Source organism: Xylocopa sonorina, chromosome 1 (genome assembly GCF_050948175.1).
Source record: "Xylocopa sonorina isolate GNS202 chromosome 1, iyXylSono1_principal, whole genome shotgun sequence".
Lineage (NCBI taxonomy): Eukaryota > Metazoa > Arthropoda > Insecta > Hymenoptera > Apidae > Xylocopa > Xylocopa sonorina.
In genome coordinates, this window is record NC_135193.1 from 7881387 (window position 1) to 7904726 (window position 23340).

A 23340-nucleotide genomic window follows, 5' to 3' on the forward strand; every position below is an offset into this window, starting at 1 on the left:
TATAGATATTTTTGCATAGTTCGATAATTTAAATAGAAAATAATATTTTTCTTGACAAACGCTCGATCAGGAAAAGATGAAGAATAATACAAAAGTAAATTGTGTGTTGTATTTATTTACCCCTTGTTCCCCCTTTAACAATGTTTTTCTTTCAGAAAATTTTAGTGACCGCGCGCAATGCGGTCGGTAGAGTCAGTGTTGTCAGTGGGTCCGCTTCGAAGGAAGGGTTACATCCCAAAGGATGTCGATAGTTTTTCACTCACTTTGTTCGCGTCGCGCCGCGCTTTTTTACTCAATTCTGTACGTTATAATATTAAAATGATTTGTGAAGTTCCTCTTTTATGTCTCGACGAAATATTTAATAATTGGTAGTTAATTTTACACTGCATAGAGTAAGTTGAAGTAGTTTATCGTTGCCGATATCGCGTCCCAGTACGGGCGCCCTGCCCCGTCCGTAAGGCCCTCGGCTATTCCGAAGGGCAGACGGGGGAGCCCGCCACCCTCACCAAGGGTATTGGTAGCTTCGAATCTCGCCTAGGGGTTCGCGGCGCGCTAATTGAGCGTATCTCAATTCCTGCCTCATGGGAGGCCGTGTCTGGAATGTTACTCGATGACATTCTGGTCACGTAAACCATTTTCGCGGACGCGAAAATGCGTCAACCACACTGGTGGCTGTAGCGGCAATCTCGTGTATTTTTCACTTGATCATTTCTAAGATCGTGTACAGATCATGTTTGAGTTAGGATTGAAAGTAGAATTCTTTACACCTCCGTGCAGTGTAATAGCTATCAATGAATAACTTAATATGTGAATGAATAAAATAAAATAGAATAAACCGAAGTACGGTTGATACGTGTTGTTACTTTTGTACTAATCATGACATTTAGATCAGGATTTTCAGCTTCTTTTTCCGTGTTCGTTGCCAGGACCCCATTCACGTGCCCATGTGCTACTTGGATGGGGAAAAGGTGATGGACACGATGAGTCCCCACTAGTTTATAAGATTTGTTTGCAATCTAATGTTCTAGTATATTGCGCGACGTATTTACTACACGTGTGATTAGACTGTGGGAATACGTACGTTTTTAATAAACATTAACTACTGCATTCATTTCATGAAATATTATATATTATTACCTATAATAATAGTAGTGTACAACGATCGGTAATATCCCTCAGATTGCAATAGATGGTACGCAAGTAAGTAAAAATGAAAAAGTGTGAGATTGTATGCAAGTTCGCGACTATTCCGCGTGTTGTATGTATGTGTTGGTACGAGTCTGTTGCCATTTTTTAAATATAGCGTTCGGTAGGACAGGTAGTTTACTCTGGTATGATTGTGTGGTAGATTTAAGTAGGTAGGGCCGGGCAGGTTGACCACAGTCACCGATCGGGCAGGCGATTTTTTTTTCGCGTGGTTCAACCTGTTTCAGGAAATCTTATTTGAATGATCGACGGTAAAGCTGGCGTGAACGGAGAATGCCGTTCGCCACTGGCTCTACCCTATCGATTTTTCGAATCCTTCGCGGTCGCGGTCGCGTTCGCGGTCGAAACGAACGTTTACTGCTCGAGATTTGGTACGTTTTGCACGAACAACGATTTCTTAAATCGTTGCTCGTCTTGCGTGCCGTTAGCTGTCTCGTTTCATATTTTGATTCATTTTTTGAGTCATTTGTTGGTTTGTGATTAGGGAATCTCGAGCTTAGATATAAGTTTCAGGGTCCTGGGCTTCATGCCCGAAGAAAGAAGAGGCTATATGCCGAAGAGGCCCGGAGAAGAGGGCTACTACTAATGACTATGCATTCAGAGGCAGGCAACCCTCTCGATGCAGAGTCATTGCTTGTCAGTAGTTTGTCATTATGCTCGTATTTGTGTAGCGTAGTATATTTTAGCCAGCAGAGCTTGCTGGCCCACCGGATGTTGGGCGAATCGCGGTTTCAATCGTAGTGTTGCGAATAATTAATTGCGGCTTCAATTAGAGTTGCGATTATCTCCAAATCGCGATTGTTATTAGAGTTGCCATCAATTTCAGGTCGCGATTTTTATTAGAGTTGCGTATTAATTAATATATCGCGCTTTGAATTAGAGTTGCGTAAAAATGATAAACGTGATTGCTCTTTTAGTGTTGCGAATCATGAGATCGCCATTGTTTGTTCAATTTATATTTATTACTTGTTTATATTTGCTTCGCGAATATGATTAAATTGTATTTGATATTTCTTCAATTGTTTAGTCCTTAATTCCATTTAGTGTTGCGATAATGAATTACGCGTTTTTTACGATAGTGTAACGATAAAGGTAATGCCCAAATCTTCCACTAACACTGTGGAATCGACATCCTGTGCATGATCACTCTAAATCTTCCACTTGAAAGATAATGTGGAAATAATATAAAATCTTCCCCTAAAAGTCGCGTAATTAGTGTTACGAATATAAAATTGCGAATTATAAAGAAGGAACTGTCAATTTTGACAGGCAATTTTCGCGATATTTTTCCTCATTTTCTTCATGATTGTTTCATAAATGGAAGTATGATCTTGCACTTAGAGTCACCTACGTAGCTGAAAAAGCTACATTGCACTATGGTGGCATTGCACCTAAGTAGATCATTTCTTCTAAAATCTAGCAATACAGTGCTTATGTTGCCTGAGAAATCGATCTCGTTGGAAGCGAATCGTAACTTTGATAAGCACAATGGTGTCACTTTCTGTATTACCGATACACCGTAAAATACCAGATTGTAGTATCGATAAGTTGTGCCGTAGATTTCAAAATTCTATACTGTCTACGTGATGTTTACATGGGCTTTTTTCAGAGCAATATAAACTATATAAGTTATTCTAAATTAGATATTAAAATAGAGAAAAGCATAGTTTTTAATTTGTTAGTTAGCCGCAGTAAGATATCCGTGCATCTGCGCACACGCAGCTATCGCCGTAGTCGCCGCAAGATGACGCTACGTTTACCCCGGCAGCGGGTACGATCGGCCAAGACGCTCGTCAACAATCGATGACAGTCTAGGCCGGGAGTGCTCGAGCGTTCGTAATTACATTTTCGTTGAAAAAATTTGCCCCGTTCCGCGTAGTTGCATCTTTACGCGGCGCGATAGACGACACGTATTTCGCATCGTAGAACGCGCGTGTCGGGCGTTCGCGTCGCATCGAATCGATCGTTGTGTAGCCGTTTGTTTCACGCGACATTGGAACCTCGGCCTCCGTAAGAAGGAGCGAGACAGCCGAAGAACAGTGGCGAGCAGTACGAAACAATCGGGATCGCCGCACGCGGTTAACGTTCCTCTTAAATATTTTCACGCGAAACCAGAGCCGACCGTATGCTCTCGTGCTTTTCACCGAATCTTGCCTCGTGATCGCCGTGGCGTTTTCGCGTTTCACGACATTGGATTCCCTTCCGGGAACGGTAGTCGTTTCCCGCACTATTGTACAGAGGTGCCAGCGCAGCCTGTACACACGAGGGCTACAACCGAGCGGTTTTAAGAAGACGACGACGTGCTGGTCTGCTGACACACAAACGACCGGATGGCGGATCACGGGAAAATGTGAGTGGCCATTATCCTGTAATTAATACGGTTCGATCGATCCTTTGTCGTACTTGTTCCTTTCTCTCTCTCTCTTTCTCGCTCTTGTCACGACGGTAACGTAACCGTAACGAGTGCTCTTGTACGTGAGAATTTTTTCGTATGCGAAAAAACAAGCCTCCTTACGACAATTCGAAACGTTTACGATCCACCGCGAACTCACGCTCCGAATGTCGTACTTGTTTCATTTTACTTTACGTTCTTGTTGACACCTTTTATCGACGATCGTGCGGTTTCTTCTGGGTGTGACGGAATGCGTGCGAGTTACGTGTTATTTTGGGACATTTTTTTATTTTGATTTTCTCATGATCGAGAGAGAAAGAGAGAGAGAGAGAGAGAGAGAGAGAGTGAGAGAGAGCGAGGAACAAAGAGACAGGCGGATTCGATTGTCGGCGATGGAGTTTTTATCGTTTCCCTGGTACGTCGTGACCTTGTCAGTCACCATTCTAAAGATTCTCCTCGCGTTGACTGACAAATGAGGGTCCCTTGCCCGAGACGAGCATCTGGTGTCGTGGCATAGTTCGAGACTATCGTTTTGATACGAAGGGTCGACTTTTCGATTGTTCCTCGGAGATGATATTCGTTTGCGTTTTACTTGGTTCATGCGGCTGCGTAACGAGAAGCAAATTACGGGTAACCGGCACGGTCTTGAACGTGTGCACACGTTTATACCTATGTATAAAGTACTTGATAGAATAATCTGTCTATTGCTGTTTCTAACGTGCACATGCCAGTGGTGGCCAAACCTTGCCACGGTAGAAGCCGTATAAAATTCTCCGCTAGAAATGCTTGAGAGTTCCAACTTCAAAAAAATATTAGCATTTAAGAAACATTTTAAGGTGTGAATTTCTCATATCTGCAATATTTGTCCAAAGTTAAACGTGATTTTTAGTTATTTTTAAATAGGAATATATTTCTTTTAAATATAGTTCCAATCGGTGTAGCTTATTTTTCTCCATAAACAAGTATTTACGTATTTGTGTGAAAAAGCAGTTAGTTCAGAAGATACTTCAGAATATTGTATAGGAGAATAGAGCTGAAGAAAGGTGTTAAAATTTTGCTTCACATTAATGTTTCTCAAACGTTCCAAAATAAACAATCTTCTACCACGCAAATACAGAGCTGTTTATTTATTCGAAATATTCAGTTAGTCAAATAGCTTGTGCTATATTTAGTTTGCGCAATCGAGGTTCCGCCGTAGCAAACGCAACGATGGCACTGAACATATAAACAAATTTATACATTCTATTGTATCGGCTACAAAACTATTCGTAAAACTGTCCCTTTTCCTATTTCTCTCCCTCGCCTTTCTGTGTTACCTATCATTTACGAGAAAAAGGGTAATCCGTAACGGATTTATAACGCAACGCATATATGGATTATCTTATGTATTTATACGAGATAGGAGTGAAAATTATTCCGGCATTTAAACACGTATCTAGTATTTAGGCAATAAGCGTCGGAATGTTGTAAAAAAGGAAATGAACGAACATGTAGACGGAGGCCGTGGCCAAAGGTTTCGTGGAGAGCCGCAGCGTAGTCGCTGTCTGCTGCAATACGCGAATACTGGGGCGCATGTTGACCGCGCGTAGGTGCGCGTGTGGGTGCGCCTGCACGGCACCTGACCCCTTCTCGAAGGTGGAATATTAACGGGCAACGATGGTTTCCTGCGACAACGGGCGGATCTCGTAAATCCTTGCAGGCCCTCGTAGATCAATCGGCGATCGTCGTGTCGCGATCTCGAGGGGACTCTAAGAGACTTGTCGCGCGTTCCGCCGGCCGTTTCGCTGCACTCGGCTCCAGCTGTTGTGTGTCTGGCGTTTCTGGAATTGTGCTGGTCCGCTTTAAGCGTCGAGACCCTTCGTTACTAACCGATCGATATTCGGTCGCGTTATAGGAAAGTCGGCCCACGCGTTTCCATGCTTGCACAACGATTGCGTCGTCGGGTGCACGGTGCTCGTTTCAGTCGCTCTTCCCTTTTTTTTTTGTTTTTGCTCACTCGAAACACAGTGGCTTTTGATTCGAATAACGTATCGGAGATTCTTGAAGCGAAATTGATGCTTTGTCCGCTGTGCAGCGACGCGTTACGCTTGTATGTACACGATAATGCCTTTTTACTTAATTTTATACCTAGGTATCGTTGGTTTCGGATGCTCGTTTTAATCGAACGATGGCAAATTATGTAGAAACGTGTCGTTTTGCTGTTCGAGTAATCGAGCAATAATTACCAGTCAATTTGATAGTTATTTCGTGCATTTGTTCTACTATATAGGTGATCTTGTTAATTAAAAAATCGCCAGTTCGCTACGTATGTTTGGCACAGACATTCGCCATACTGATTTTCGTTCGTCTGCCTTGGGAACGATTTTGAAATTGTCGCGTATCGAGAAGCTTGATATAGAAGCCTGGCCTCGTTCATAAACGTGGGCGAATTTCTCCGTTTCAAGATTCATGATCAGACGCCTCCAACGTTGTTTATTACGAAATAGCGTATCCGAGTGTGTATCGCCTCGTCACCGTTTATATATCATCATTATCTCGTCGTGCTCTCTTAAAACAGCCTTCGATTTCACGCGATATCACGAGAAAGAGAGAGATCTGCTATTAAATAGTTCCAATTGAGGCTGTTACGCAACGTTGCGTCTGGAAAGAGGATGAGCGGATACTGAAATTCCCTTAAATTCTACAGGCCCAGTTAAACGTGTTGGTCTAAAGGAAATTGTTTCACAGACGTCTTTTAGATGTTTAAAACCGCATAAAAAACGTTTACAAGTATTTTACGTTTCGTAAACGGAACGTTAGGTAATTATATGAAAAAAATTGTATCTCATCGTTTTTAATGACTTAGAAATAATATTATGTCATCGAAGCAATTGCTTCGAATGATTTTGCTACTGCACAAAAAAGAGATACATATACAGAACTAACATGCATTAGAGAAATTACTCGGGATGTCGACCTTGTCAGCTTATCACTCATTGAATACGATGAGGTGTCCCCTGTTCTACGTAATTATTGAACATTGCACTAATTTACAGTAATCTTGTGTTAGAAGTCTCGTGATGTCATAAAAGTGTTACGAAATATCTTTCATCATTTATTTCGTCGAGTTGAAGGTTAACAAATAGCGAAAATATCGATAGTTCTATTGAAGAATTTAAAGATGAGTGTTCGATGTACAGGTGGTTCCAATTTTAATCAACCAAGTTATACATATATAATGTAGGACCGAAAGTATTTTCTTCAACCCCTTCTTCAGCTCTAATTTTATCCAAAATTAAAATTTGTTTGGTGTTATTCGGCGATTTCGAATATAATTGTTTTTTTCCATAAATGGGAAAAAAAAGAATAACATTTCCTGTTTGAAGTTTCCTTTTCGAAAAAATTGAGTTTGAGAGTTCGAACAAAGTGCTAGACTAATTGCTCATTAAATTACGAGTTACGACCAAGTGACTCAGCCTGTATAGCAAAACAGCCAGGTCTGAAGGGGTTAATTGAATTTCACGCAATTACCTAACAACGCCTTTCCACTTTCTTTCTGAAACACGAAGAGAGAGTTTACGAGCGACGAAAATAGTGGATGCGTTCAACAAGGTGGATTTTAACTTGCGCGGCAGCTCTCAGCATCTCAAAATACTTTACAGAGTTTCTGCTCGATATTGGTAAAAAGATCTGTCCGTGGGATTGAATTTCGATGGATCTTCCGAGAGTATAGTTCCTAATAGTGTGTTTCGAGATGCACAGATGAGCAGAAGTGCGAACAGTTGAAGTGCCCCACGCGCGGATCTGCGATGGCGGTCCGGCAGCCTTGAGGAACCGAGACGATGTATAATTCCAAGCGAACCGTCGGTGTCCATGTACTTGAATCTATTTCCGACGGAGGATAGATCCGAGGGAACGCGTTGCACAAGAAACTTTTATCGTCGGATGAGATCTATGCAATTTTATCGGCCATCTTCCACGTGCCTCGCCAATTGTCTCCGCGAGGGTGGCTTGGGAAACGTAATTCCCTAGCCTGGAACAACTCGTGTTTAGAATTGGCCAAAATGAGTAATTCCATGTAGAATCATTTTATTCTTCTTCGTTCAATCTTTTATCCACAGTTAACGTGTGATAACACACTCTTGCATATTTCGTTGGATTTGTTAGAATTACATTTCTTCGTTATGATTTTCTAGTTTATAGCATGTTCTGTTTGTAGCAAATGAATCTGCAGATCTTTCGAATGTCGAAGATTCAGACAGCGTCCAGAAGATAGAATTCGATGTAGAGTGGTTAAGAGCGCGTTGCATGTATTTATACGGAGATTCGTATCTACCGACACGTCTGGTATAGAAGGTGTCGTGGACAGGTTCTTTGAACCTCCAGACGGTTGCTCGCGTAATTGGACAGGGTAGAAAGTGGTTGGACGGAAAGGACCGGAAGTAGAAATCGCGAGATAAGGCACGGCTGTTGCCTCTGTCTTGCCACTATTCCGTACACACGATTATGCCTCGTTTGCTTAGACAAACGTGTACTTGGTTGCATATCTAATCACGATTAGGCGAACCGCATTACGCCCACGCTTAGCTTACGCTTGTACATATGTAGATACATGTATACATTGGGATGTCTGAATCTCTGTGCCGCATTCGTATGTTTGTCCATCATTTCGGTAGCGAGTTTATGTTTGAGGGGGTGCTTTTGGTAGTTCGAGTAGAATTTAGTGTTAAACAGTTTTGGAGAAAAGCTTTGACCAGCTTCTTCGTTCGTATTTGTTGCTCTGTTCTTCTTTTTATCTATTTTGTATCGCTTTCTGTGAAGCAATTAGAGATTGTAGCTTATGGTGCTTTTCACGAGTCAGAATCACAGATAGAAGAAAGTTTATTCGCATAGAAACAGAGGACCTTCATCATTTTCCCTAGCTCGCTCGTGACCTTCGTCTGCCTGTGAGACCGATGGAAAATCGCTCGAGTTCTCATTAAGAGGCGGCCTTGTCCACGATTTCTCTTTTTTTTTCCCCACTCTTTCCTCCCTTTTTTGTTTTCCGCCTTTCTCCACCCTCTTTTCTTCTCCTCGCCACGGTTTCATTTCCTCTACTTCTTTTTTCCTTCTGCCCGGATCACCGCGCTTCACCCTCGCAGCCATGCGCGCCACGTGGTTCTCCAGTTCGGGGTTCGACATGGTTCCCGCCGTTCGTTTTACTCATTTCGCCCTCGCAACGAGATAGAGAATCATTTAGTGTAATCAGCAACCGTGTTTTGGCCCCAGGCATCGCAGAGGTGGATTGAACATTTTTTTCCAGGGTTTTTTTCCATTCTTTTTCTTTTTTTATGCCGAGGAGGATGGAGAATTTTAGGATGAAGTTTTTGATAGCTTCTTGTGTGGAATAGATATGTTTAATATCAAGGAAGCATTTAGTGTGCCACGAGAAAGTAATTATGGTCTCTCCGTTTCTTTTCTGTTCCATTCGTCACAGTCGCTGGATCTCGCAACGGTTGTTAGGAGATTACAAAAGGAAACGTTCGATCACCGAGCGGTAACGTCATTAAAGATACGTCGATCCACCGATCGACGGCTTGAATAATTTTCTCCCGCGTTTAATGGGTCGAAACGAACGAGTTTCCTGTGCCGAGTAAAATTCTCCAGCACACTGAGAGCCGAATGAGTTCGATGAGAAGCTTCAATTCGAGCACTTCAAGTTGTAATGAAACATTCATTTTCATGGAACTTTTGTCGCACAGATTTTAAAATATCTTTTGCACAAAAACATCTCCCAAAGAACTTCCTATTTCCCGAAATTTCCACAGGAACAGATATTTTGTTAAACGAATCATCCATATTTAAAAGAACTGCAACTTTGTTCCAAGTAAAAGAATCGTACAGAAATACTTAACTACTTGAAACTTTCGTTTGCACATCTGTTTCGGACAGATTTAAACGGTACCACGAGCGCAAGTTTCCTCGCTTTGCTAAAACTTCCGTTTCTCTGTCGCCATTGGTCCACGAGGCGGCGCGATGCGTGGCACCGCGTTCTATTAACCTCTTCGTCGAAGCATTGTTCGCGTGGAATCCCCGTTTCGGTTACAACATGGAGAAAGAACACGAAAATCTGGTGAAAAGTTCGAAACGAGATGATCTCGGTATACGATGGCAATATGTAGGGGCTTCGAGTAGTTTCCGGTTACCAGGATTAGGAAGTTCCTTCTCGTAAAGTAGCTTTACTAGATTCTAAGAGATCCTTCGGTCTAGCCAATAATATCGCTCGCTGATACTTTTGATAACTTCACGGAACAGTATATCTCGAACCATATATAAATCCATATAAATGATTGACGTGTCTAGCTAAGAAACAAAAAAGGATATGGAAGAATCAATATCAAACGGATTCAACGGGTTTTAATAAATCCCTTTTTCACCAGTCGCTAACGGACAATATTTTTCGCAAATACGGCATCGAAACACGCTCGTTCCTCGACCAAATAAAAAGTATCCAGCGAAAAATAGTAAAAAATGCGCAGCGCGCGTGCACGCGGAGTGAAACCCAATACCGAGTGGCAGATCGATATTAATAAATCCTCCGCGTTTTCGAGGGTCTGAAAAATGGGATACGCTTATACGATAGGAGTGTAGCAGGATACGTTAAATAGGTCAGCGGCGACAAAAGGTGCGCTGGTGGAGAAGCAGTGGCGAGGACGCGCCCTTGAAACTTGCCAAGCGTTACACGTGTGGAGGGTGAGAATCCTGATTTATACATAGCCTCGCGTCGAATGTCGAAACGCGTCGTTCCCTGTTCCTTAATGAATCGTATCGGGCAACGGGAGAGCCGATTGTCTCGGGACACCCTCCGCCAGGGGTCGGTTAAGGGCGTCGATACCGGACGACCTTGCGGTATCGATCGACCCTTCCGTTCTCCTCTGGTTTCTCGCCTCGCCTGCCTCGACTCGGCGGCGCGCGGCAAGTATCTTCGTTCATTGGCACGCTGCTCGATTTTACTATTCTTGTTTCTGCGTCGTTGGTGTCGCGTTTTCTACCATCTGGTGATTGCGGCGATGTGTACTTTAAATTGTTACACGTTCGAAACAGGAATATTTAAACAGTTGCGATGATATTAATTAGGAAGCATTAAGTGTTTGAGTATCTTTTATAATGGTTGATCGGGTATCCGGTTATTGCAATGCTTTTCATGTAAATATATCATAATTTACACTGTATATCTTAGTATAAAATATATGAAATGTATGTCACGTGTATCTCTATCCGTGAAAAAAAATCATCGTCAGAACATCGACGAGTATAAAAATTACCCTCACGGTAAAAGGAAAAATATTTTTCGCGTTACGTACGATATTTCACGTTACTACCAGACATGGGTGCAACGCAATGTCGACGCGGCGCGACGCGTCGCGACGCACCGCTTGATGTCATTGTTCGCGCGCAGAAGTATGCGCAGCGTTTCGGAACGCACAATTCCCAGCGAATACTGGGTCGCGTGTTTCACAACAACAAAAACCGTTCGTCGAGCTTAAAATAAAAGTGGCAACGCGCGTACCGCAACCTCGTTTCCACTAACGAAAATTACCTCCCGCGGTATCCACCAGCGTCGCGTTCCCCGAATAGAACAAAAGCCCCTGTACGATGCTCGCCCGATTTCTACCATCGCACACCCATCTCCCACGAATCCAACGACGATTCTTAGCTACGATTGTCTCTCGCTCGCGTCACGCTGCCAATAGAACGGGCCGTTTTATTCGGAAACGGAGGATCAATATTTTGGGTTGCCAACTTGCTGTCTATCCTGGTTTTCATAATACAGATTCCATGATATCGTCATTTTAAATAATTGTAATCATCCCTGTACGGTGGGGATCAGAATACACTCACAGTATCCCCTGCTTGTAAGAGGCGACTAAAAGGGGGAAGAAAGGGTTGACGTAGACGTAGAGAAGAGTAACGAATTTTAATGAAGAAAAGGAATAATGTATGCGAATATGTTAAAAGCAAAAAGTGTGCGAAGAGAATATGCAATGAGAGAAGTATGAGAGAAGCAACAGAAATGTGTATAGGAAAGAGATTGTTTAAAATAGTACAAGAGAGAAAGTTTTCCTTTAGGCAAAATAAGAGCATTGCGCTCATCGAATCTATTCGATACTTCATCTGGTTACTTTATTTAATCGGCTAATGATAAATACAACGAATTGAAGTATGAACGAAATTCTTACTGGTTGCCAATTCCAATACTTGCGTTTTATTCATTGTTCTACTCATTGTCTGATCAATTAAACCCGCATTCCTTCCGTCCGCCAACTAGCCAGTCACGCACAGTTGCACACCATATGTATCTTCGAAACGAAGCCCACAATATATAAGTGCAATGTCTAGACAATGAGGTCTCTTCGACTCCGATTGTTTAACAGATTAAGTAGTGTTAGATTTCATTGAAGGAAGCCAGATTCTAGTGTAGAAAACAGCGTTTATGCCGATGTTACTCATTTAGCCATTTACAATCTTCCCGAAGAACTCCCTTATATTTCATTTCAACATTTCATTTCAAACAAAGACAGATCGCAAATACGATCACGCGCATTGAGTTTAAATTAATCCCCTGAACCCCTTCTGCCTTCCACCCTTTACTCAAATGATTCCGAGTCTCCAACAATGTATTGTCTTTGCTACACTATACAAAAAAAGTTTTCCTTTCCATGGTTCCCGCCAAAATGTCGCAGCGCGTCCCGTCGCGAGACAGCAGCGAAGATGAGTCCGTTCCACCCTCGCGACAACGTCCATCCGCGTGACGGGGCGAAACAGGGTAGCGAGAGGGGGAGAGAGAGAATATGCAGCCACGCGTTGGGCGGCCGGGGGTGGAGTCTCAGGGTGGCAGGGTAGCAACGATATGCTCGGAGGGGTCGCGAGAGGGTAGCTTCAGCGGCGACGTCGAGAGGGAGGCAAAGGTTGACTGGGCGGCGGAGACGGGGAGGACCGGAGGGTGCGCGATTCCGTCCAACTTCGAACACACACCGGCGATACGTCAGTTACCTCGCGACGATCCTTCCGCGAGGACTTTACCCGCCGGTTCTCGCCGGTGTTATCCTCGTCTGTTCGCGTCGTTCTCACCCCCTCTCGGTCAGTGTCGATTCCCGCGGTTCGTCGCGCGTCGACCAAGGGAGAGAGATCAAGGGAGACGCTCGAGCACCGGTGCGAAGTTTCCGGTAAGGGTGCCAGGAGACATTACGAATCGTTTTACCTTGCAGTCTTCGGTCGAGATGACTCATTCGAACGGACGATCGGTGAACTTGGGGTGGTAAAAGGGGCGGAGAGGATTCTCGGGGATTATCAGATGGTCTTACGAAAATATGTTTGCTGGAGGTTTCGGAAAGCAAATGGGTTTGGTAGACGATGGTTTGGTCGGAATTCTATACAGACTGAAGCGTTTAATAGGGAATTTATAGAAAATTATATGATTCACTTTGTATATTTTTTTTTTAAATCGGATGGTTTTTCTGTAGGTTTACTACACAACAGTAATACTATGGCCATTGAACGTTTCGAGGTGTTTTATTGGCATTTAGATTATCGTATGTGATAATACTTTGCACTATATTTATGTTATATAATTACATCATTCGATGATGAGAGAGCAATTGTTGACATTTATGGACTAAGTTTATACGTCAGAATGGATCTGGCAAACCTCTGTTAATAGGGATGCGCAGTGGTTGTTGATTATGTCAGACTGTGGATGTTTGTTTAAACTCGTATTTATAGTGTACAAAATAAACAAATATAAATATCTAACGGTAAAAATGAATAAGTAAACAATATATTATTATATTATGTTGCGCGCATTTTTCACCCTTTGTACGTGTCAATTTTCCACAGTCTGATTATCGTACAAGTATCAATAAAATCGTCGAAATGAACGATTCTCAATTGATTTTGGGCAACGCGTAAACTAATTTGATTAAAGGAATATTGATATTAGCGTGGTGTATGAAATTTCGTCAACATCATGGAATTATTATTATTATTCCCATTGCCACGGGTATTTGTTGCGTGTAAACTCGATGGTACGTAGAGAATCGTTACGTAGACGCAAAATACAGCCGTATCCGCGATTCAAGAATATCCCGACGTCGAACGAGAAAAATCGATACTCGAACAGGTAGTTTCGAAGGTCACGTATTTAAGAGACACGCGGACATCGGAGTCCGCCGCCACTATTTTTAATTCCACGCTTCCCGTTTTTATTCATTTTTCATTGTAATGCCTCGTCTTGGTTTTTAATTTGATCTCGCGTTTGACCGAAATCGACGTTTCTCGGTTAATTTTTGAAACTTTTCCGCGCTACACGCACCATCGACTCTAATTGGTAGCAATCGATAAAAATGTAATTTTTATTAGAGGCGTTTACACACTTCCGTTACAGCTTTTGCTGCGCTTTTTGTTTGAATAATGCAAACACTCGGCGGAAGATCAAAGCACGAGCTCGTTCCTCCTACTTCCCGTAATAATGCGATACTTTTTTTAAGCTCGAATCTTATTTTTCCGTCATTACGTAAAGGTTTCCTCTTGAACGTAACATCTTCGCCCCTTGTAATCTTTATAGTGTTGTCGAGGCTGTTACTTTCCTTCGACGTACGCGAGGCTCCTGCTCTTTTCTAATTGAATTCTTCCCGAGGAGGGTTGAAAAAAGGAAGAGAAAAGAAACACTCGTGACGTGACTGGTATTTATATTGCATTCTATAAATACTCGGCGTTTTACGCGATCAGTATCCAATAAACTCTTCCTGTGATCCGATCAAATGTTGCTCGATTTTGACGTCATTTATGATACACGCAAATCGAAAGCGCGCGTCTGTATTCCTTTCTCCGTTGACGATAAACTTTTGCGTTGAACAATCATTCATTGTTTGCTTTCATAGTTGTACCGTATCAGCCCCTCGTTCTCTCGCATGTTAGCATAACCGATTCTGTTTTCGGTGATTGTACAAAGTGTTGGGTGTTTCTCCCATTTCCGTGCATAAAGTGCGCGAAGTAGACGAAACAGCGACGCACCGGAAATAGTAGAAATAATAAGCGTGCGGTACACGTGAGATGCTAGTTGTCGAGGAAAATATACAAAGTGTTTCAACCGTAATAGCGCGTGTAAACATCATTACCGATTTTGAGTTAATTTTGAGGTAAATCATTGAAACTGCAGCAGGCACCCGAAACGCTTTTATTTAACTAAGATGACACTTGAAGGTTTTTACTTGAAAATATCTGTTTATCGTGTAAAATTTCATATCTTTCGAAGACAAATCATTTTCTGACCGGTTGTATCATGACGACTACAACACCCGATATGATAAGTTCATATGCTATATAAGTGTCACACTGATTGTAACACGTTCGCAGTTACATATCTTATGTGTCTGACATTGGTCTCGCAACGTAAAATTATTTATTGCGTCAGATATATGTGGGCTATAAAAAACGCGTTAATAAATACTTCCTGACGTTCGATTTAATTGATAAATGATGAAGGGGAGGTTTTCGTTCCGTTCCGCCGTGTCATATATACATTCGCAATGAATTAATCGGGAGGTAGAAAGAACCGATCGATCAATGACGTCTGAAGAATCAGGTTTTGAATATTTATTCCATCCGCGTCGGGTTAGTGTATTATAACGCGCTCCCATGAATGTTTAATAAGAAAACAGCTTACTGCAGTATCGTTGTATTATGACGATGAAAATTCATAATAACCAGTATTAGCATGGCCGCATTAATTAGCGGGCAACAAGTTTTGTGCAAATTTCGTCCCCTTTCAAATTTAAACACCGGAATCTCCACAAATTTATATCTATTTCGTTAACGATGGCGTCGCATTACCGAAGAATTTCGAAATATTTTTCAAAATTCATATTTAACGTTTTTTCCCAGATCTAAAAATTCATCGCTTTTATGGACAGCAATTAAATCGCTAAAGAAACAGAGACACAAAAACAAGGGGATCGGTATCGTTATGTATAAATGACATTAAAGTGACAATACTTGGCAGCGACAATCGACTGGCTTATAGCGTTAGCCTGATAACATTAATTAGCCTAGAAACAAGTCCAAGTCGCTTGGACGAGCCTAACTCAGTCAAGCTGACTCCCGGTGGACCCGAATTTCCGTCTGAATTTAAATAACGAAGTTTCCGTCGACGAAACGAGACGAAACGGAGCCGGCGACCGTGTTCGAGCCTGCGTTTTTCACTTGATTCACCATCCTGAAGGCTTTGTTTCGCCGCTGTTATGGCCTTTGTAACGAGCACGACACGCTTCTCTCACGGTGACACGTGTCTGACCCATTTCCATCTCTGGCTGAAACGGGCGGAACAGTTTCGATATTTGGATTGCCGCGCTTCGGTGGAAAAAAAGGGGGTAGCATCGAGAGCAGGGAAGCAATTCTCGTTTAAAAGCTGGAAAAAGTGTTCTTCTTCATTATTTTTATCCTCCCTTTTTTTTTTACAACTCTACGTTTCCCGTAATAATTTGAAAATATTTTCGAGGATTTGATCGCTTGGGCAGACTGCTTTGTTTTACTTAGAGATACTCGAAAAGAGAGTTACCAGTTACAGACTGGAATGCATTTTGGAATTTGAACTCTGTAGCGTTTTGATAGAATCTCGTCGATCTAGATGATAGAAACGCAGAAAACTCGTTACGCGTTCATTCGCTCGCATCTTTTCCAACACCTCCGACCTATTTCCCCTCGTTGAACCATTCAAACGAAACGTTAATCTGGACGGGCTTCAACGAGCCTTAACGATCGCGAATATATTTTAATCGTATTTCTACCTCCATCGTTCCGATAGGCCATCCTCGGGGGATTAAATGGCCGTGGAATTAACCAAATCCCGCGCGTTTATTCCCGTTTCCGTCCCAACGCGATGCGATAATATCGATCATTTCTCGACCCGGAATTTTTCCTCCTCGATCGGACGATCGCGACGAACGAAGTTGGAAAAATCGAAGCCTCACCGCGCGTGAGTAGTGCGGATCGTTGAAACAGTTAGCGGAACGCGATCTCTGCCGTGGAATTATCGCGAGAGTTGGGTCGTGTCTCTCACGATGGAAATCGATTTTCGATCTCGCTCGTCGGATCCGCTGTGTCCGTGGAAATCCGATCGCGGGGAATGATTGGATTTCTATCGAAGAATTTCGATGGATGTTTCCGGTCGGAATCGTTCCCCTTCGTCAACCGGGAAACAAGGCTTGTTTTCAACGGTGGCATCGATTTCATCCTTGTTCCATCTCGTTTGCCGTCTTTAAAACGAGTCGTGTATTCTATTATTGCTTTTTAAGATTCTTAACCCTTTAGCTATTGGTGGCGCGTAAGGGCACTTTAAATCGATCTTCGCACGATTTCGATTTAGCTGTTGATTAATGAATTTCATGGAAATTTCTACATATTCGAAATGTAAGAATTTCCTTTGAAACATTCACGTGACAAGTTTGATTCTCTGGTTTCTTTATCTCCTCGTCCTGGTTCCCTGCGAAATCGCGACTTTTTTCCCGCGATCGGCGATAAATTGGTCGCTTGCAGCCATTACGGACGCCGAAGCGTCCGTCGATCGAGCTTGCGTTAACTCGCCGTTACACGCGCGATTTTACGGAAGATAACAGCGATCTCAACCGATGATAAGTCGCGCAATTACGCGGCTGATGATGATTATTCTTCGGTTAAGCACGGAGAATGCATTATATGTTTTTCTTCTCATGTTTTAGTTAACAGGACGCTACATCTCGATTATCAAACGACACGATGTTTCGCTTTATTCGATATTTCAGTGTCTATCATGATGAGCGAAACATTTTTGATCAATTTCATTCCGCGTTTCATACCTGTTTTTTTTTTATATCGCAGATTCCAAATTATCGTTGATTATTTTCTATCACAATTTCCTTCGCATACCTCAGCTCTGGTGTTATTAAATTTTTCAGTTCCTTTCAGTTCTTTTCGCATTATTAAATTCCCTTTTACTTAATTCAATTAATTCTCGTATTTCAATATTTGCAATACAGAATTGTAAATCGTTGCGGATCAGTTTTATCGCGTCTTTCTTTCGCTTCGACTCTCTCGTTATTAAATTTTTAATTTCTGTTATTATATTTTCGTTCACCCGCGAAATTTTATATCGCGACAGTAGTTCTCGACATGGTGTCCTAATTCTGAAACGAACGTACGGTAATTCCATAATTTCCAGAGGCGTGTAGCCCGCGAAATATGAAAGCGAACCGTCACGTATGCAGCGACCGTTAATAATAAAAGTCAGAAACGTGATTTACCGTGCGACCCGTCGTTCCTTGTTAACAGACGCCATTTCGTTACCTCCTGTCACTCTTTATCGAGAAATTAGCTAGCTGTCCGCTTTTATCTCTCCTTTATCTGTGACCATAATTTAACTATTGAAAATTAAAAATTCTTCACGTTGGAAAACATACGATTGCAATTTAATTACATTTTCTCCGATAAATGTGCAACATCGTGTCAGAGAAATTAATAGAAATTAGTTTGAATTCAAGTGTCTCTCGATTCTGCGAATCTCGATGTAGATAAGTCTTAAGACTAATTGAATTCAGTATATTGTTCGATCCATCAAATTCAACGCGATCAATTCTCGATTCGTCGAAACTCGAGGTACATTCGAGGCGCGGCAAAGAAACTGAAGAAGAAAAGTGGTGGCAAGGGAGAAAAGGAAAGTGAGGATATTGTACTCCAAGCTTGTTAGCCAACTCATCAGCGTGGCTACATACGAGACACGTGTCATAGATGTTGGGCTAATAAAGTCAGGGTAGAAAGTTTGTGCGTTGGAACTGGGTGGTCGAGAGAGCACGTGCGAGGAAATTGTCCTCTCGTGGGAAGATCGTCAGACGTAAATTCAGGGTATTCGAGATCTTCAGCGATCTGAACCATGTTAAAATCTTATTTGTTTGTCAGCTTCTTAAAAATTGTTGCCTTTTCGACGGTGTTGATAGTCGTCGTTGGTTTTATACTATAAGTTGCTGAGGATTTTATAGTTTTTAAAAAACTTTATACCATCTACGCCAGTAGTTTTGGTATATCTTGGTTATTTAGAAATGTCGAAGTCTTAGGTTACGCAGAGTTCCGTGATTTCAAGAATGTCCAATGTTTTATACGTTTCTGAGGTTTTAGATACCCTACGAGCATATAACTTCACTTTGAACTTGTTAATTCGTGACGAAAAAGAGGATTACATTTCTCTAATGATCGACGAAGAATGGATTCCACCGTGGCGCCATATTGGAGTTTATTGTCACAGATTTCTGAGGTTCCAAAGGGTATCCATAGCCTTCTAGGTTCCAGTGGTCCTGGATTATCTAAAGCTCGGATGGATTCCTGAGGTTTTAGGAGTATCCATAGCCCTGAAAGGCATCTATATCCCTTGAATGGCATTCAGGGTCCTCGAAGACTCCCGGAGGGGTCCTCGAGGATCTCTGAATCGATGGTCTCGACGCCGTCACAGTAGTAGGTCGAGTCGAATAGGCCCAAGGTCTTTCGTGTCGTGCTTCTACCCTCTGTCATATCGCCGATACGAACTACGAACGGTTCACTCTGACCTATTTCAGGTGTAACGGATCCAATCCACTCGATACCACATCTGGCGCAACTGGCACACTTTCCTATTCGATCTTCCGAGTCTACGATTTTCGCTATCGCTTTCCACGTGTTTACAGCGACCTATATACCGCTTCTACCCCATCGACTTACCTTTTGCTTCCATTACATTTGCCAAGTTATACTTCTTCCTTCTTTTTATTGCGAACTCTTTGAAAATGTCGACTCGAATCGAAACGGTTATGGCGGAAACCCATGTTTCACCTTCTTCTTGGAGCCATTATGGGAAATCTATAGACCTCCCTTGGCCACGCTCGAGATATTGGATTCAAATGCCGCCACGGAGAATTGTTACTTCCCATCTGGTTTTCACGGGCACCGTTTCAATCGACGCGAAGCGTCCACGGCATCGAGGGTCTGTCAGTGGTGACACGGATGATTAAAGAACAATTTCCTGTCGAACGTAAATGGGATTGTCTCTTATCAAAAGCGAGTATTTTCATTGGACATCGAGCTCGATCTGTTACTTTATTCTGTTACTATACTAGTGGTGGAATCGTTTATAACTTTATTAAAAAGACAACCAAGACCATAAAAAGTTTGTGCATGTTGTAATAACATATCGTACCGTAAAACTATTTCGTCGCGAAGGGGTGGTCGAATGCTACAAGATGCTATACGAAGTCACGTTGAAAGATACGGATAATTAACGTAATCGCTTGAAAGCAACACGAGTTAACTTGTGGAGGGTTAAACGCGTTCGTGAAGAAAGCACTTCTCGTCTCCATCCGAACCCTCGACCGGCTGCTGGAATCCTGCCAGCGAGGGATAATAACCTTCACCCTTGGCCGACCACTTCGCATTAACGTCGAGTTAAAACGCACCCTGGACATCCCTCTTGTTTCTTTCCTTTTTAGCTCGTCCATTCCGTTTGCTACGTTTCAGTTCTCGTTCCAGTAGTTGAATGGTAGGACTCGCGAGGGCTCGTTGAGTGTGTTTGATGGACGAACGCAGTAGGATGGAAATAGGGTGGACATTTATGTGCATAATAGACATCTTGCGAAGCATTATAATTTCTGGAGATGATAGAGGCAGACACACAGACAATAAAATGATACGTAACGAAAAGACGCAGACATTCAGAAGGATAAAATGCAAAATATACAGAAAAATATACTGAAAAATATTTGGTAGAGTTTTTAACAAAAGAATTAAATAAGAGATAATGACATATATTAAATTGATAGCTTGGACCAGCAATTTTTCTCTGGTGCGCCTCCTGCGGATAACTGGTCAGAACTGATTAATCACATTTGCGTGGGACTGCCATTAATCGTAGTAATTTGACAAATGACCTTCTCGCAGACATCTGTCGTGGCTCGATTTCCCCAAGAGCGCCCCTGAGATACCATTATCACGGGCCACCGGCGCTGTTTATTCTCAGGAATCGTGGGAATGTCTTGATTTCCACAGGGTTTCCTTCTAATCCTTATCTTTTCTTCGTATTCTCGCACCATTGGACACCTTCTCTTCTTGCACCCTTTTTCGGTTTGTTCAGCGTGAGAATTTCAAAATTCAATTTGTTCTTCTTCTTCTCTTTGATTTAAAAAACGCTATTTAATTTAATTCAGACCACAAATTGAGTAATTAATGAGGCAAATCCGTAAAATGTACACGCAAAAGTACCATTTTATGCCGGAAATTATTTCATAGCATTGTAGCAATTTACAGTGAATCCATAAAATCCAACAATATGATCCGTCGTAAAATGTTATTTACATCAGAATTAATATTAAAATTTACTTATTCTGGTCATTAAACACTCCATTTCGTTGTAATTTCGTCTGTATAAATTTTACGGAACTGCAGATACATTTTTTAAACAACAATCACTTTATTGAATTTCCCTTTATTTTTATTCATTTCATTTCGAAGTTGCGAATAAAATAAAACAATTCGATTTCAACGTCACGCTTCCATCGCTACCAAATCACGCTGGCCAGTTGTTTTTCATTTTAACATCGTACAGCCTCTTATTGAAATTCATTATTGATGCTGCGTCGAACGATTATTCCATGGAACGCAATAATATTTAATTTTCCTGAACATTTATACGAATAAATATTTGCGAAATATTAAATCCGATTTATAATACATACAAAGATTAATTACGAAGTACGATAAATTCGATTAGAGTTACGTTTGGTAACATTTTTTTTTTCTCCGTTCTTCCGCTTCTTCTGATTTTCAATTTTAAATTAATAAAACGATGTTTATCCCACGCGTATCACGGGAAACGTTTTTTCCTTCCGTTATATGATTTAACGAGAAACATCAGGACCGTATGAAATATTCCAGCTGATAATTAATGAAATTATACCAACAATAACAACAACGAATCATCAGAGAGATATTTTCTCGAACAGCTCGTACGTTTCGGAATTTGTTAATTAATAAAAGTCGCTATGGACACCCTTGGGTACTTTTAGCCGGTCAATTATCCTTCTAATATTCCGCTAACACGAAGCGACGTCATCGTCTAATTTCGTAGTCGAAGCGTACATAAACACTGTATACCTAAAACTTCTAATTACGTTGATATCAGAGCTACATGAAACTATGTGTTTTTAAATAAAAACCGGAATAAAATATCACTGGTATCACTCGTCGAGAGTTTCCTCTTTTTATCGTCGAGAGATTTAGCAAACATTTCTGCGTATTGCTCGGGGCCGAATTGTTCCAAGTTAAGTGATGTGGCAACGGGTTAAATAAAACATTATCGTATGATTTTTTTGCTATATATATATGGTAATATCGCAACGAAATCGTACCATTCGAAAAGTATCGATCATCCCTCCATCCCGAGGCTCAACTCCGGATGACACGTTTCAGCCGAGCACGTCGCGAAAGTTTCGCTTGGCTCGAGACACAACGGGGTTGTTCTTTCGTTGGGGAACCGAGGTATCGATGGAGAACGGATATCCTGGCACGTCCTGCGCAGAAACGCGCTCCCGTTACTTGTAATTCGTCCTGCGATACGGCCTCACGTTGTATTGATCGATGAGACGGATAATAAGAGCGGGCCGCGGCGCGATTTTGATAAGGAAATTCATTAACGCGTCCCACTTCGCCGCGAGATCGGACTACAGAGACTTTCGTCTCTTTTTTTTTGCTCAATGTCGCTGTCATCGGGCTCGACCATCGCAGGCGAAATTACACGTCGCTGGAATCATTCTCAGTGGTACTTTGGCTCGTTGAAAATTGCTCGACCAGCGAGGGTTCATTTGTCGCTTCAAAAGCCGGCGACATTTTCTTCCTGTTACAGTAATTGGAGCGTAAAGGGATTGTTGCGTGCGGTTCTCAAATTTGAATCGCGTGTAATTATTATTTCGCATTTATTTATATTTCATCGCAACTGTTGACGATATTTTAACGTTGTAGAAAATGAGATCGCAGTTAAGGGTAACCGACTCTCTGGCCGAGGGATGAATATTTTTAAAATTGGTATAACGACGAGACTGAAATAATTGTGCAACAAGGTATCAAAAGACGAGAAAATTTTATTTCGTTCATTTCTTCAAAAATATAGCGGCACATATTTTCTTTTTCTATCTTTTAAATAGTTTTACACAAGTTCGTAATAAACATTCGTAGTTACGGGGAAGCTCGAAAAACTGCTGTAGCAAATTCGATACGCTGGAACTACTGAAAAGTGCCGGATACGTGTCTGTGCAACACGGAATAATCTACTGTCGCGCGTGAAACTTCGTTTCGTTGGGACGTGCATACGATCGCCGAGCATTCAATGCAATTCCCTTTTCCACTCGTGCCTTATCGAACCTCCCCACTTATACAATATTCCATTTTTTGTTTCAAACTTCACAAACTATCGCAAACTATCAATTTCTATAAAAAATGTAATTTTTTATTTCAAACGTCACGTTTGAAAATTTCAATTTCAAATTTCAACCTCGAGAATTCAAACTTTCCTGTTCCCATTAAAAATTGTTAACGTCAGACTTTTAATTTAAAAAACTTAAAGTGCCGCAAACACTGCAGAATTTTTCTACGATAATTAAACTAGATACCTACGTTAAGAATACCACTCGTTCATTTGTTCATTTGATTCGATCAGACGTGGTTCGAGGTTGTCGTTT

General features: G+C 41.7%; 1 protein-coding gene across 2 annotated transcripts in view; it reads left to right on the top strand.

The window, feature by feature from the left end:
• The first annotated feature begins 3316 nt into the window (after nucleotides 1–3316).
• The window catches only part of Mtd (TLD domain-containing protein mustard), a 177419-nt gene continuing 157395 nt past the window's right edge, over nucleotides 3317–23340 (top strand). For both annotated transcript variants that reach the window (XM_076904131.1, XM_076904140.1), the window contains exon 1: nucleotides 3317–3556. In XM_076904131.1, coding sequence (XP_076760246.1) covers nucleotides 3537–3556 — 20 coding nt within the window. In that variant the 5' untranslated portion in view covers nucleotides 3317–3536. The remainder of the gene's footprint in view (nucleotides 3557–23340) is intronic.